The sequence below is a fragment of the Octopus bimaculoides genome, chromosome 20 (genome assembly GCF_046866305.1).
Source record: "Octopus bimaculoides isolate indiv1 chromosome 20, ASM4686630v1, whole genome shotgun sequence".
Lineage (NCBI taxonomy): Eukaryota > Metazoa > Mollusca > Cephalopoda > Octopoda > Octopodidae > Octopus > Octopus bimaculoides.
In genome coordinates this window covers 21662475-21676075 of record NC_142947.1, presented here as the reverse complement: position 1 = coordinate 21676075, position 13601 = coordinate 21662475, and the positions used below count along the sequence as shown (strand labels likewise).

At 38.6% G+C, this 13601-nt stretch overlaps 1 protein-coding gene across 1 annotated transcript in view; it reads right to left on the bottom strand.

Annotated features, from left to right (window-relative positions):
• LOC106874840 (nicastrin) overlaps positions 1-13601 on the bottom strand; it is a 37099-nt gene that overhangs the window by 15292 nt on the left and 8206 nt on the right. Inside the window, exons 2-7 of the mRNA XM_089338213.1 lie at positions 9509-9607; positions 7212-7335; positions 4588-4715; positions 3104-3246; positions 2197-2454; positions 517-678 (exon numbers count right to left, since the gene is read on the bottom strand). Of these exons, the coding sequence (XP_089194339.1) occupies positions 517-678; positions 2197-2454; positions 3104-3246; positions 4588-4715; positions 7212-7335; positions 9509-9607 (914 nt within the window). The remainder of the gene's footprint in view (positions 1-516; positions 679-2196; positions 2455-3103; positions 3247-4587; positions 4716-7211; positions 7336-9508; positions 9608-13601) is intronic.

Genomic DNA, 13601 nt, shown 5'->3' with positions numbered 1-13601 from the left:
GATCTTCAGATGGTAGGCCTCACAGAGAGGATGACAAGAGACCAAGACTTCTGGCAATTTGCTGTGCTTGAGAAGATACATCAAGTCCACAGCTAGCCACCTACACTTTTCTCTGCAAAATAGGGGTAGTTTATCCTGTTCAGGCTATATTATTAGCATTATTCTGCGATTCAGAATTTAAAAATCACTTCTTTAACTTTCTAAGACATCTCAACGCTTCTAAAAGCAAACTTCGTTTGTTTATTTACGTTTGTCGTAATTTGAATTTAACATCAAGTTAAGTAAAATTATGGTTGTCCTTGCATACAGGGATGTCTCCTGCATCCTTCTTTAGCTAAGTGATCCTAACCTTGTGGGCTTGTGGGTGCTGGTGCCACATAAAAAGCACCCTTGCCTGTAACACATAAAAGCACCAGTGTCAACCCATGCCAGAATGGAAAACAGACGTTAAATGATGATGATGATGAAACAAACAAAAAATTGAAAATGGATAAAACACTGCATGTCACCACTTACCCCTTGGAAAAGTGCAAACAGGATGGTCTTGTTCTCTTGTGAATTGATAAAGTCTTCTTTAAATCTTCCAATGGCTTCAGCGGCAGACAAAAGAGCCACAATGCTGGTGATTGGATTGTCAGCACTATTATTTACATTCTCAAACATATTCATGTAATCCATCTAGAGAGAGGATAATACACATAATTAACAATAGACTTCTACACAAGCAGATTAAATGAAGCAGCACTTGTCTTGACAAGAACACCTGTGTTCATGTTAAAAGAAGCTATAAGCCAGCAAGAAGCAAGTCATTAGATTAGTAGCATGAATCCCAAGAAAGAGAAGACTAAAAAAAAAACAAAAACAAAGAACAAAATACCCATAGAGACCTTTTGTTTTGTCCACTCTTCTAACCCAGTGATTCCCAACGTTGGGCCTTGGTAAATTGTGGTGGGGTGTGGGATCTAAAATATTTTTCTTCTTTTTTCTTAGTAAAATATGGAATTGTGAAAATCTTTTTTTCACAGCAAATATACTACATCTATACTCAACCTAGCCAAACCAATCCCTCCAGCCAAGCATACTATGTGAAGATTATTAGCTACAGTATAGCACTAGTCTAGTGCCCTAGTGTGGATATTTCTTTAAGGATATTTCACCGGTGGGGCAGACATTTTTCTGGAAAGCTATAGTGGGGCCTGGGGGAAAAATAGGTGAGGAAACACTGTTTTAACCATAAGTTGTGTTGGAAAAATTGCTTTTACATCTGCATGGATAACCTACCTATAACTAACCACAAAGTGGGAGTGAAGCCCTGATAGTGTCAAGTCAATTCATTAACAACATCTCTAAATCAGGAATAAGCTTTAATTTAAATTTTAACAAATTTACATCCTTCGTGCTTTTTTTTTTTAAACTTTTGCTTACCAAAAAGAAATAAAACTTGACTCATCCCCATATTACTACCTTCATGTTTTCTCTCTCTAACCAGTCACAAATTTGCAATGATTCCAAATTGAAAACTAGCTGTGGTCACTTCACCAAATCGTCTCCCCTTTTCCCTGTATTTCCTGGAGTGTCATTATAATGAAGTATCTCTACGGCATGACAACTTGGCAGAGCCCACACCAATACATTCAACTCCAACTTGTTATATCCAGAGCAACAGGTTTTGAGCTTAGTACTGCAAACTAACAAAGATCTTACCAAATTTACCTGTGCTGCCATTGTGAACAGCAATGAACTGTTCCTACCTTGCAGTACCTAGTTAGAGGTGGAGAGGCTGAGCCTCATTTGCTTGTTAAAAGTGTCTTGTCCATGGACATAATACAGTACAAGTGATAGCTGTACATCACTCAACTAGTCGTATAACAGAACAGTCATTTTAAACGCAAGCAGCTCTCCCCATTCATCAGGAAATGAACCAATGAGGGAGCCGTTACATGCTTGCTTCATTTGCTAGAAGTAGTAGCCAAATCTTCCTGAAATCATACCCTAGCACCTTAGAAAAAAAAAAGGAAGCACACAGTGGACAGGTTCCTGATATACAAAAAAAGATGGGGTGGTTATGAGTGGAACACTTTTGATCATATGTAACAGCTTAAGGAAGTTTTAATAAATGAATTAATTTAATAAAAGGAAAAGACGTAAAAATATAAACAAATAAATAACAACAACAAACAATGCTAAAACAGCTACCCTGGATCCGGCAATAATAACAGACTTCTCTGCAAGTTGGTCATCAACTGATTTTGGATTAACAAAACCAATAACATTGTTGTTACTGAGTGGATCACAGTATTGCGATATGCTGGTGGTTAAAGATGTTATGTGGCTGGAACGTCGCATGCATGTCATCGAATCTTTGGCAGCATTCATGTAGTCTTTCAGCTCAGCTGCACACAGTGGGTATTGCAATCCTGTGTTATTTTCAGGGTCGTTATATTTTTCATAACACTGAATTAGAAACAGAAAGGCATATATTAAAAAAAAACAAAAAAAAACAAGATATGTTGGTTTGAAAGCAACAACAACAACAACAACCCGTTTAGAGCAAAGATAAACTCAGCCACAAGTACAACACACTAATGATGAGAGGGTAAAAACACTTAATCACATTGCTCAGTACTATAGCAACCTGGCAGTCCAAAATCATGTTATGGTAAAACACTCATATTAGGCTTCTGTCTGTCTGTTTGTGTCTCTCTCTCAGAAGAGAATACCAGAACATCTGAAACTGGTGGAAGGAAGCAAATCTGGCCAAATGTTTGCAACAAACTGAATTCTGCTAAATACACCCAAAGGTCAGGTGGTGGCTTTAATGTATGAGACAAAGCAGTCAAGAATAGGAACAGTATTACTGACAGGTTTCTATACATGTCCCATACACCAATTTTCATTTACAAAACTTTTAGTCAACATGAAGAAAAAAGACCCACTTACCCAAAGTGGTGTGCAATGAAAGTGAACTAAGAACCATATGGTTGAGAAGCAAACCCACACAGCCATGGCTGCACCCATAAATAAACATGAGTCAATGTACAGATATTTTGATTTGCAGTTTGATAACTTAAAAACTATACAGAATCAAATAAATGTTACTTACTTTTTCAATAATGTACTCAACTTCTTTGGGACTGTCCAATAAAAAAATAGGAATGCTAAAGTCCTGAAACATCATACCATTTCCTGGAGGATTCCACTGGACACTTCTGCAATTTTTGTACATGGTGTTGTTCCAGTATAATCCTACAAAAGTTATTTTTAAAAAAAAGGAGATAAGCAAGAGAAAAAATCCAAATAAAAATATTATTCAAAGAAATCCTTTGAATTTCTTGACCCATTTTAGAAATGTTATTCTCACCAGCAAGAATTGCAAGTTGTTGGCATCATAAGAATTTTATAAACTTTCAAGAGAACCAGAAACATTAATTTTTTTTTTATTTTTGGAATAGTATATCTCAAAACACACATAAATCTATAAATAGCACGTAAATATTGGGTTGAAAAACTGGTGGAATTCTACTTTAAGCATGCCATATAATCCCATGTAACTTGGTGTATGTATGTGTGTGGGGGGATTTTCAGAAAATTGTTGTGAATTTGTTCTACACATGGGAATTCATATGACTATAGAAAAAAAAATTATTCTTCTTTACTTTTTTAATATTTTTCTGCTTAAATCCCAGTAAAAGACCATTAAATATGTTTATGGGGAGAAATATATTGAAAAACATCAACACATCAGTGACAAAGAAACGCGGATGGTATGATGTGATCCTGAAATGTGCTAAAAATAACAGCTAAACACCCCTGCAAATAGGTGCAAGCATGACTGTGTGGTAAGAAATTTGCTTCTCAACATGGGTTCAGTCCTGTTTTGTGTCACCTTGAGCAAATGTCTTCTATTATAGCAACTAGGGCAACCAAAGCCTTGTGAGTGGATTTGGTAGACAAAAACTGAAAGAAGTCCATCATATAAGTACTTGCTTGTATGTATGTATGTATGAGTGTGTGTGTCTATATGTTTGTGTCTCCCTGTCTTGATATTGCATAATGTAAATGAATGTCATTCATTTGTGATATTCTGTGAAAACATGACTGCCTATGGAGAAATATTACATTACTTGGAAGCAGGTAAAGGTTGATGACAGAAAGTGCATCCAACCACAGCAAATCTGCATCAATAAATTCATCCAATCCAAGCAAGCAGGGAAAGGAGGGGAAAGAGAGGTGGAGGAAGAAAGGACAGATGGATACATAAATATATACATATAAGTTAGAGAAAGAGGAAGACAGACACTGATTTTATTCTCCTCACTAAAATCAATGATCAATGAGTAGAAGACATTTACCCAAGGTACTAAGCAGTGAGACTGAACCCAGACCCATGTGGTTGGGCAGCAAAATTCTTGTCACACAGTTGCACCTGCATCTACATTAAGCCTAGAAATACACTTCAAATTAGAAACCTGCTCACATAAACAAACAAAACCAAAATGACAGAACATCTTCCATATCAGGTCTCAAACCTTCTTTCTTGCTATATTGTAAGTGTGAACAGGAAAGCAATAAACGCATAGCTCTTACCATAGCCATCATTTGGACAAGATTTATCTGCAGAAAATCCCTCAGGTGGTAGCTGTGATGCACCATTGGCATCTATGACCAGTATCCCATTAACTCTTCCAGAGTCAATCAACTCAGTGATGTTCTGCCTGCAGAATAAATGGTCATCATAATATAATTAATCGATCCCTTCAGCTAAAGATCAGTAAATGAAAAGCAGAGTGCTGGGTAGATCACAGTAAAACTCTATCAACAACACCTGCACTATTTTAATGGGTTTGTAAATAATATATAAGGCCTCAGATTTATTAAGCAAAAGAAATACATTTAATGCCCATGCAATTTCTTTAAATGAGGTTTACCACTATAATAACTGTCATGTAGAGAGGTGAAAAGCAGAGTGTTGGTTACAGCAAAGCTCTTCTCTATCAACATCTCCTGCACTATTTTGATAATAAGTTCATAAATAGCATACAAGGCCTCAGATTTATTGGGCAAAATAAATATGTGTAATGCCCATGTAATTTTTTTTTAATGAGGAATACCACTGTAATAACAGTCATCATTTCTCATGCTGACACGAGGTCAGCCTAATCATATCCAATATCTAACTTGAATATGTCACCATTCCCTAGAGATAAATTCCAAAGTTTACTTTGGTGGATTCTGAACCCAAAATATAATGGTGCAAAACTAAATATTGTAAAGCATCTAGTCTGACATTCAATTACTGCCATTCCACCACTTGTTGTTGTTGTTGGTGGTGGTGGTGGTGATGGAGAAGGAGGAGGACGCCGCCAACAATAATAATAATCCTTTCTCCTAAAGACACAAAGCCTGACATTTTAAGGGAGGGGACTAGTCGATTACATTGACTCCAGTGTTTTACTGGTACTTTAATTTACTGACCCTGAAAGGATGAAAAGCAAAGCTGACCTCGACAGAATTTGATCTTGAGGTAGATGAAATGCTACTAAGCATTTTGCCCAGCATGCTAACGATTTGGTCAGCGCACCACCTTAAAAATAATAATAACGGTTTCAAAGTTTGGCACAAGGCCTGCAATTTTAGGGAGGGGATAAATTGATTAAATTGGCCCCAGTGCTCAACTGGTACTTATTTTAACAACTCCAAAAGGATGAAAGGCAAAGTCAGAATGAGCAGAATTTGAACTCAGAATATAAAGACAGACAAAATGCTGCTAAGCATTTTGCCTGGTGTGCTAACAATTCTACTAGCTTGCCACCTTTAATACTAATAATAATAATTACAGTTTCAGATTTTGGTGCAAGGCTAACAATTTTAGTGGAAAGAGCTAAGTTGATTATATCGACTTATGTTCAACTGGTATTCATTTTATCAAACACCGAAAGAATGAAAGTCAACCATGGCAAATCTGAACTCAGAAAGTAAAGAAACAGAAGAAAAGCCACTAAATATTTTGTCCAACATGCTGATGAATCTGCCAGCTCACTGCCATAATAATAATTGTTTCTAGCACAGACTTATGTCCAGAAATTGGCAGGGTTGTGGGAGAGCAGTTTGCATAGACTCCAGTTCTTAACTGGTATTTTGTCAACTCTGAAAACATGAAAAGCTAAGCTGATCTTGGTAGAGTTTGAACAAAAACATACGGATCCAGAATGCATTTCTTCTGATGCACCAGTTTATTCTGCTGATTCACTGTTCTAATAAAAATAATTTCTGACAATTTCTAACTTAGGTTGACGACCACAAGTTTCAAAGAAGGGGCTAATCAATCATACTGACCATAGTACTCTACTGGGTACTCATGTTATTAGCCCCAGAAGAGTAATGGTTAACCTTAGTGGGATGTAACCAAATACTACTGAGTATTTCATCATCTAACACTCAACAATGATATGAATAATAATGATGATTTCTTCATCATCATCATCATCATCATTTAACATCTGTTTTCCATGCTGGCAAGCTGGAGCGCTGCACCACGCTTCATCTGTTTTGGCTTGATTTCTATGGTTGAATGCCTTTCCTAACACCAACCACTTTACAGAGTGTACTGGGTGCTTTTCATGTGGCACTAGTACCAGCTGGGTTGTCTTACTTTGGCAAAAAGCTGCAAAATTTACAAGGGTGGGATATAATTGATTGAATCAATGCCAGTACATTGTAGTTATTTTATTGAGGTTAGAGAGGTGATATACAGAGTCAACTTCCATACTAGGATGTAGAGGAGCTGGTATGGGACCTCTGAAAATGGAGAGCACTGGTGGATCTAGTTGGCTCTGCACATAATAATGTCATGTCTTTGGGGCCACTAATCTAGGATAACCCCAAGCCTATCAAGCAAGAGCATGAAGCAAGCAAGCAAGCAAATACTTCTATGCTATTTGAATTTGGAAGTCTACTACTCTGCTGTTTCTGCTACTTCAACAATATTTGAGGACACTAAACCTGCAAGAAATAACAGCCAGATCTTCCTCAAATCACACCTACTATCTGAATAAAAAAGTTAAGAACATGTTAGATAATGTAGTCCAAGATACTAGTAAAAAGACAGGATGGTCATAGCTGGAATACTTTTGACTGTACATCTGCTTGATCAGAGAGGTTTATAATTTATTTGTAATTAGGAAAATATATAATGAAGTCAATAAACTCACAGATTGAAATTAGCAGCTTCAATGAGCATCACATATGGAGCATGTGGTCCATCTTTGAGTATCCACTGGCTATCAGATTTCTCTTTCACATAGTGAACAACACCTACATTGCCATTCATTTCAGCTGAAATCAGAGAAGTTATTACATCAATCAGTAGTGCTAATATTGGAATTAAATAATATATAAAAGGGCAAGGGCACAGACATAGATATGTGGTTAAGAAGTTCACTTTCCCAACAACATGGTTTCAGGTTCAGTCCCACTGTATGACACTTTAGGCAAGTATCTTTTTGTTAAAGCCTTGGACCAGCCAGAGCCTCGTGAATTGCTGCCTTTATGTTTATAAATAAATATATGGACATAGACAGGTATGTAGCTATGTGAAATTAAGCTCAGAAGAGTCTTTTTGGCATAACAGAATGTGCATCAGGCCACTCAATTTCATTGTTATTTAACAAATTACCATGGTCCATTCACTTCTCCCGCTGAAGATAGTAGCCAAAGGTTAATTATTTATATACAAACAAATATGTACCTTATAAAAACTCATCTGCATAATGGCACAAAATACATGGTCGAGCAATCATTAGTATACCTAATTGTTAAATAATGAAATCAGTCAGTCTCATACTCACTTCAAGCTGCTGAAAAGCTATCTTCAGCTTAATTTCACAGCAAGCTCAATCAGTTTAAATACATAAATATATTCTTTTATTCTTTTATTTGTTTCAATCATTTGACTGTGGCCATGCTGGAGCACCACCTTTAGTCAAGCAAATCGACCCCAGGACTTATTCTTTGTAAGCCTAGTACTTATTCTATCGGTCTCTTTTGCCAAACTGCTAAGTTACGGGAACGCAAATACACCAGCATCAGTTGTCAAGCGAAGTTGGGGGGACAAATACAGATACACAACCATATATGTACATACATATATGTATGTATATATATATATATATATATATATATACAACAGGCTTCTTTCAGTTTCCATCTATCAAATCCACTCACAAGGCTTTGGTCGGCCCGAGGCTATAGTAGAAGATACTTGCCCAAGCTGCTACACAGTGGGACTGAACCCAGAACCAAGTGGTTGGTAAGCAAGCTACTTACCACACAGCCATTTAGTGGTTAGAGTATTCAGCTCACAATCATAAGGTTGTGAGTGATTCCTGGCAGTAGCTATGTGTCCTTGAACAAGACACTTATTTCATATTGCATGAGTCTACTTAGCTGATAAACATGAGCTGCTCCTGTAATTCAAAGGGTCAGCCTTGTCACACTCTGTGTCATGCTGAATCTTCCCAAGAACTATATTAAGGGTATGAACTTGTGGAGTGCTTGGCCACATGCATGTTAATTTTACAAGCAGGCTGTTCTTATTTCTTTACTGCGCACAAGGGGCTACACACAGAGGGGACAAACAAGGACAGACAAACGGATTAAGTTGATTAAATCGACCCCAGTACGTAACTGGTACTTATTTAATCGACTCCGAAAGGATGAAAGGCAAAGTCGACCTCGGCGGAATTTGAACTCAGAACGTAGCGGCAGACAAAATACCGCTAAGCATTTTGCCCGGCGTGCTAACGTTTCTGCCAGCTCACCGCCTTGAAGTTGATTAGATCAACTGGAAGACTCACTGTTGTAACAGACAGAGAGCTAGTTATAATTTAGTTACACATACAGACACATATTTATTCAGAACCCACAGTCGTGGTACAAATTATAGAACACAATATTATATACATCATTATAATCAACATTAATAGTAGTATTACTATAGTTAAGATTCTTTAAGCAGATATCTTTCTCTAACATAGAGCTAAAGCTTTTCAACTTCACCTTTCATCTTTTACTTTCAGTCATGCAGGGGCACTGCCTTGAAGGGTTTTAGTTGAATGAATGAAATCAATCCCAATACTTATTTTCCATCAGGTTTTTTTTTTTTTTTTTTTTTTTTGCTGAACTGCTGTAAACAAACCAACACCAGCTGCTACTTTGTGATGAGGTACAAACACAAAACACACACACACACATCAGGCTTCCTTTAGTTTCCATCTGCCAAATCCACTCACAAGGCTTTAGTCAGCCTAGGGCACGAGCAGAAGACACTTGCCCAAGGTGCCATGCAGTGAGAATGAACCCAGAACCATGTGGTTGGGAAGCAGACTTCTTGCTATACAGCCACACCTTTGATCACATTACTGTACAAATAACTAGTCATGTCAGGGCTCCCCACCAAAAAAGACCCTACAAAGTAAAACAGAATTGAAAGGTTTATTGTATCACTTACAGGAGCACCCAATTTGATGAGTTGCATTGAGGCGGCGAAAACAGGCTTTCTGTCCTTTGATGTTAACATAGATCTTGTCTTTGGTTCTAATTGCAGCAGCTGAAAAAGAAATAACAAAAATAACAATAAAAAAATGATTTCTTTTATTTGCCACCAGGTCAAAGGATAAAGAGAACAATTCAGAGACAGACATAAAGTGTGGGGTTTTACATATGATGGAATGATAAAATAATAATAATAATAATAAATAAAAAGTATACACAGTATACATTAGAAGAAGGGTACAACACTAGAAGAAGAGGGAAGAAACAAAATGTGATAGTAATGGGGTCCCCTTGATACAGAAGGACCTCTAGGGATAATCGAGAAACCCCACCATCTAAGATCACCCTGAATACCAAGGACAAAGAGTCCTCCCCAACTCCTTTCTTCCAACTCGCAGGTCTACACTGAGAGTAGTACCATCCACTCTTAACATTTTTGCAACCTTCACCCACCTTTTCATAAATTCACTTGAGGACAGCACCTCCCTCTCCACTCTCACTTTCCTTTTCAAGTTTCACTTGCAAAAGTCCAAGAGGGCTTTACCAAAGAGGAATGTTTCTGTCCTCATTCCTTTCAGCCTCATCCACCAGACAAAGGAAAACTGCCTTGCTTGCCCAATTAAAGGACGGCAGCAGGGCAATCATCATTATGGACTCAGCTGACAGATGGATCTGTCCCACATGCGACAGCAGCTGTTTGACATAACTCCACAAATCAGCAATGCCCGGACACTGAATGAGTGCATGCAGAACGGTTTCATCGCTCTGCGAGCACCTTGGACAAGCCTGTCTGACAGCACATTCATGTCTGTAGAGTTTATCTTGAACTGGTAGCACCCCCTGGTAGCACTGTCAGGCCAAAGGCATCCAGAAATCATCCATACAGTCCCCGACCAGAAAGTCCTCCAGAATAGACTTGCCAGTTCATCTTTGTCAATGCCTCGGGCATCCTGAAGGTCGTTGTCGCACTTCCCTACTACTAATCATCATCATCGTTTCACGTCTGTCTTCCATGCTGGCATGGGTTGGACGGTTTGACTGAGGTCTGAAGAGCAAGCGGTTGCATCAGGCTCCAATCTGATCTGGCAACGTTTCTACAGGGGCCAGTCAGGCGGGCGTGGCATCAATCACATTCGGATAGTGCTTTTTACATGCCACTGGTACGGGAGCCAGTCAGGGGGTACTGGCATCTTTCATGTTCAGATAGTGTTTTTTATGTGCCACTGGCACAGGAGCCAATCAGGGGGTATTGGCATCGGCCATGCTTGGATGGTGCTTTTTATGTGCCACCGGCACAGGAGCCACTCAGACAGGCTTGGCATTGACCATGTTCAGATGGTAGTTTTGACGTGCTGGAACATCCACCGATTCTACTGCCTCACATGTAGAGGACAGTGAACGCCTGACGACATTCTAAGTGCCAGGCGCCCAGTCTTGGCCTATCCTTAACCCAGAACTGCAGTTCTGTCAAGGAGATGAGCTGTAGAAAGGTATCTCACAAACGAAACCCACACACGTTCACCTTCTAAAAATTGTTGCAAGTAGCACAACTTGATTGCATGTCAGTGCATCAAAAGCCATAGCATGCCTAAGCTGCCATACAGAGGAAGTTAGCAGCAGACCAACCACCTGACTATTGGAACGCGTCCCTTCCACAAGAAAATAAACAGGATACACTCCAATCTAACCAACTAATAACTGGGGCAAGGCACAACAGTCAAATGATTAACAATAGAGGCAATGTAGGCATTCACCATCACTGCCCAACCTTTCAGGGACAACTTCCACCCTCTTTGTTACCTCTTCCTAATTCTTATCCTGGCAGTTGGGACCAAACCAGACCCTGAGCAATTTAACTGGTCCGTCAGTCCAGTGTCCAACAACACTGTCTGACAGCATCAATCTGCCTCTCCAGGTGCCCAGTCACAATCCCACTGACTTGTCAGCATTGGTTTTGGCCTCTGCAAATACTCCTTTACAATGGAGCCGACCATCTCCACTTATTATTATTAATTATAGGGTGGTAGAAGGCACTGAGCTTGCAGAATCATTAGCACACCAGACAAAATACTTAGTGGCATTTTGTCTGTTTTTACGTTCTGAATTCAAATTCTGCCAAGGTTGACTATGCCTTTCATCCTTTCAGGGTTGATAAAATAAGTACTAGTTCATCACAGTAGGGGGTGGTGTCAATGTAATTGACTGACTTCCTCCCAAAATTGCTGGCCTTGCATCAAAATCTGAAACCAATTGTAAGGTAGTAGATTTGCAGAATAAATAGAGCTTTTCCTACTTTTTAGGTAGATAAAATATAATACTGTCAAGTAATGGCAATGATTTCATTGATTTCACACCTACACACACACACTATTATGTGGCTTTGAGTCTATGTTAAAAATCCTTCCCTGCCACATGATTCTGCATTCAATCCTACTGAGTAGCACTTTGAGCAAGTATCTTCTATTACAGCCCCAGGCTGACCAAACTCAAAGAAACCCAATGTGTGTGTGTGTGTGTGTGTCTGTCTGTCCCCCACCACCGCTTGACAGTCAGTATTGGTTTGCTTACCTCCCTGTAACTTAATGATTTGGTAAAAGGGACCAACAGAATAAGTAACAGACTTAAAAATTAGTACTGAGGTCAATCCATTCAATTAAAGCCCCAAACAAGTAAAAGATATTAAACAGAAAATTCAAGAAGTAGACACAAATCAGAAAGTAAGAAAAGTAAGCCAGACCAGGGCTTAAATCTAAATTAATTTTGAGAACACCCAAAGCAAAATACCAAATAAAAAGATTCTGGAAGGAATTGAAGTCAAATAACAAAAACAGAATCTAATTGACTGATTTATGATCAGGTCAGTTAATCAGGTTGTACAGGAAGATGTCATACCCAATGACTAATGTAGCAGTATTATAGCCAGCTGTTACAAAGGTAAAAAAGATGCCTCAGATAGAAGTAATTACAGAGGTATGAATTTGCTAGACCAGGTTGTGAAGATTAGAGAGAGAGAGTTATAGCCTAACTAATTAGAAAAAGATGATATGCAGTTTAGTTTTGGGCTGAAGAAAGGTACTACTGATACTATCTTCTTAGTATGAAACTAAAAGTAAGGTTCAATTTGTTGACCTGGAGTAAGCCTTCAACAGGGTCTCCCGCTTTGCGATTTGGTGGTCTCTGAGAAGGACAGGGGTAGATGAATGTACAGGGATACTGTCAGTAAGGCAACAGTTAGCCAGGAATACAGGTAGGAGTTCACTAGGGCTTAGTTCTCAGAACTCTTCTCTTCATCACTGACATCCAAGCCATAACAGGAATTTAAAACCAGCTGCCCTTGGGAACTATTGTATCCTAATAACCATGTTCTCACTGAAGAATCTATAATAGAATTAGAAAAGAAATTCCAGGTGTGGAAGCAAAACCTAAAATCAAAGACCTTAATTTAACTTAGCAAATACCTAAGTTCTAGTAAACAGGAAAGCAGACAGGACTCCACTCTCCGCAGATAAATGGCCCTGCTTGATATGTAGGAAAGGTGTATCTATATGGTGTGCCAAGTGCAAACTGTGGACACATAAGAGGTGCAGCAGAATTACAAGAAGGATAATGGAGAATGTAGTATATGTGAAAGACGTGCAGGAGCAATAAACACTTAGGATATACAGGGAATAGATTTTCCAAATGCTCAGAAAATGTACTTGCTAGAATAAGAATAGGATGAACAAAGTTTAGAGAGCTATCACCTCCATTGCCAACAAAAGGTCTCTCTCTCTTTCCCTCCCTCCCTCTCTCTGAGTGAAAGGTAGATTGCATGATGCTTTTGCATATGATCAATAATGCTACATGGTAGTGAAATGTGCTGTGAATGCAATGTGATTTTGATCACTTTAAAATAGGAAGGTTGTGCTATAGTACAAAGAGTGGTTTTAAACAAGTTGGTATCGAAAGGGTTAAAGGCATGTCTCCAGTTGAAGGTTATTCTGATATAAAACCAGACATGCAGGGAGTGGCACTAGACAATTTTAGGAATCTTTCATTTGTGCCTGAGA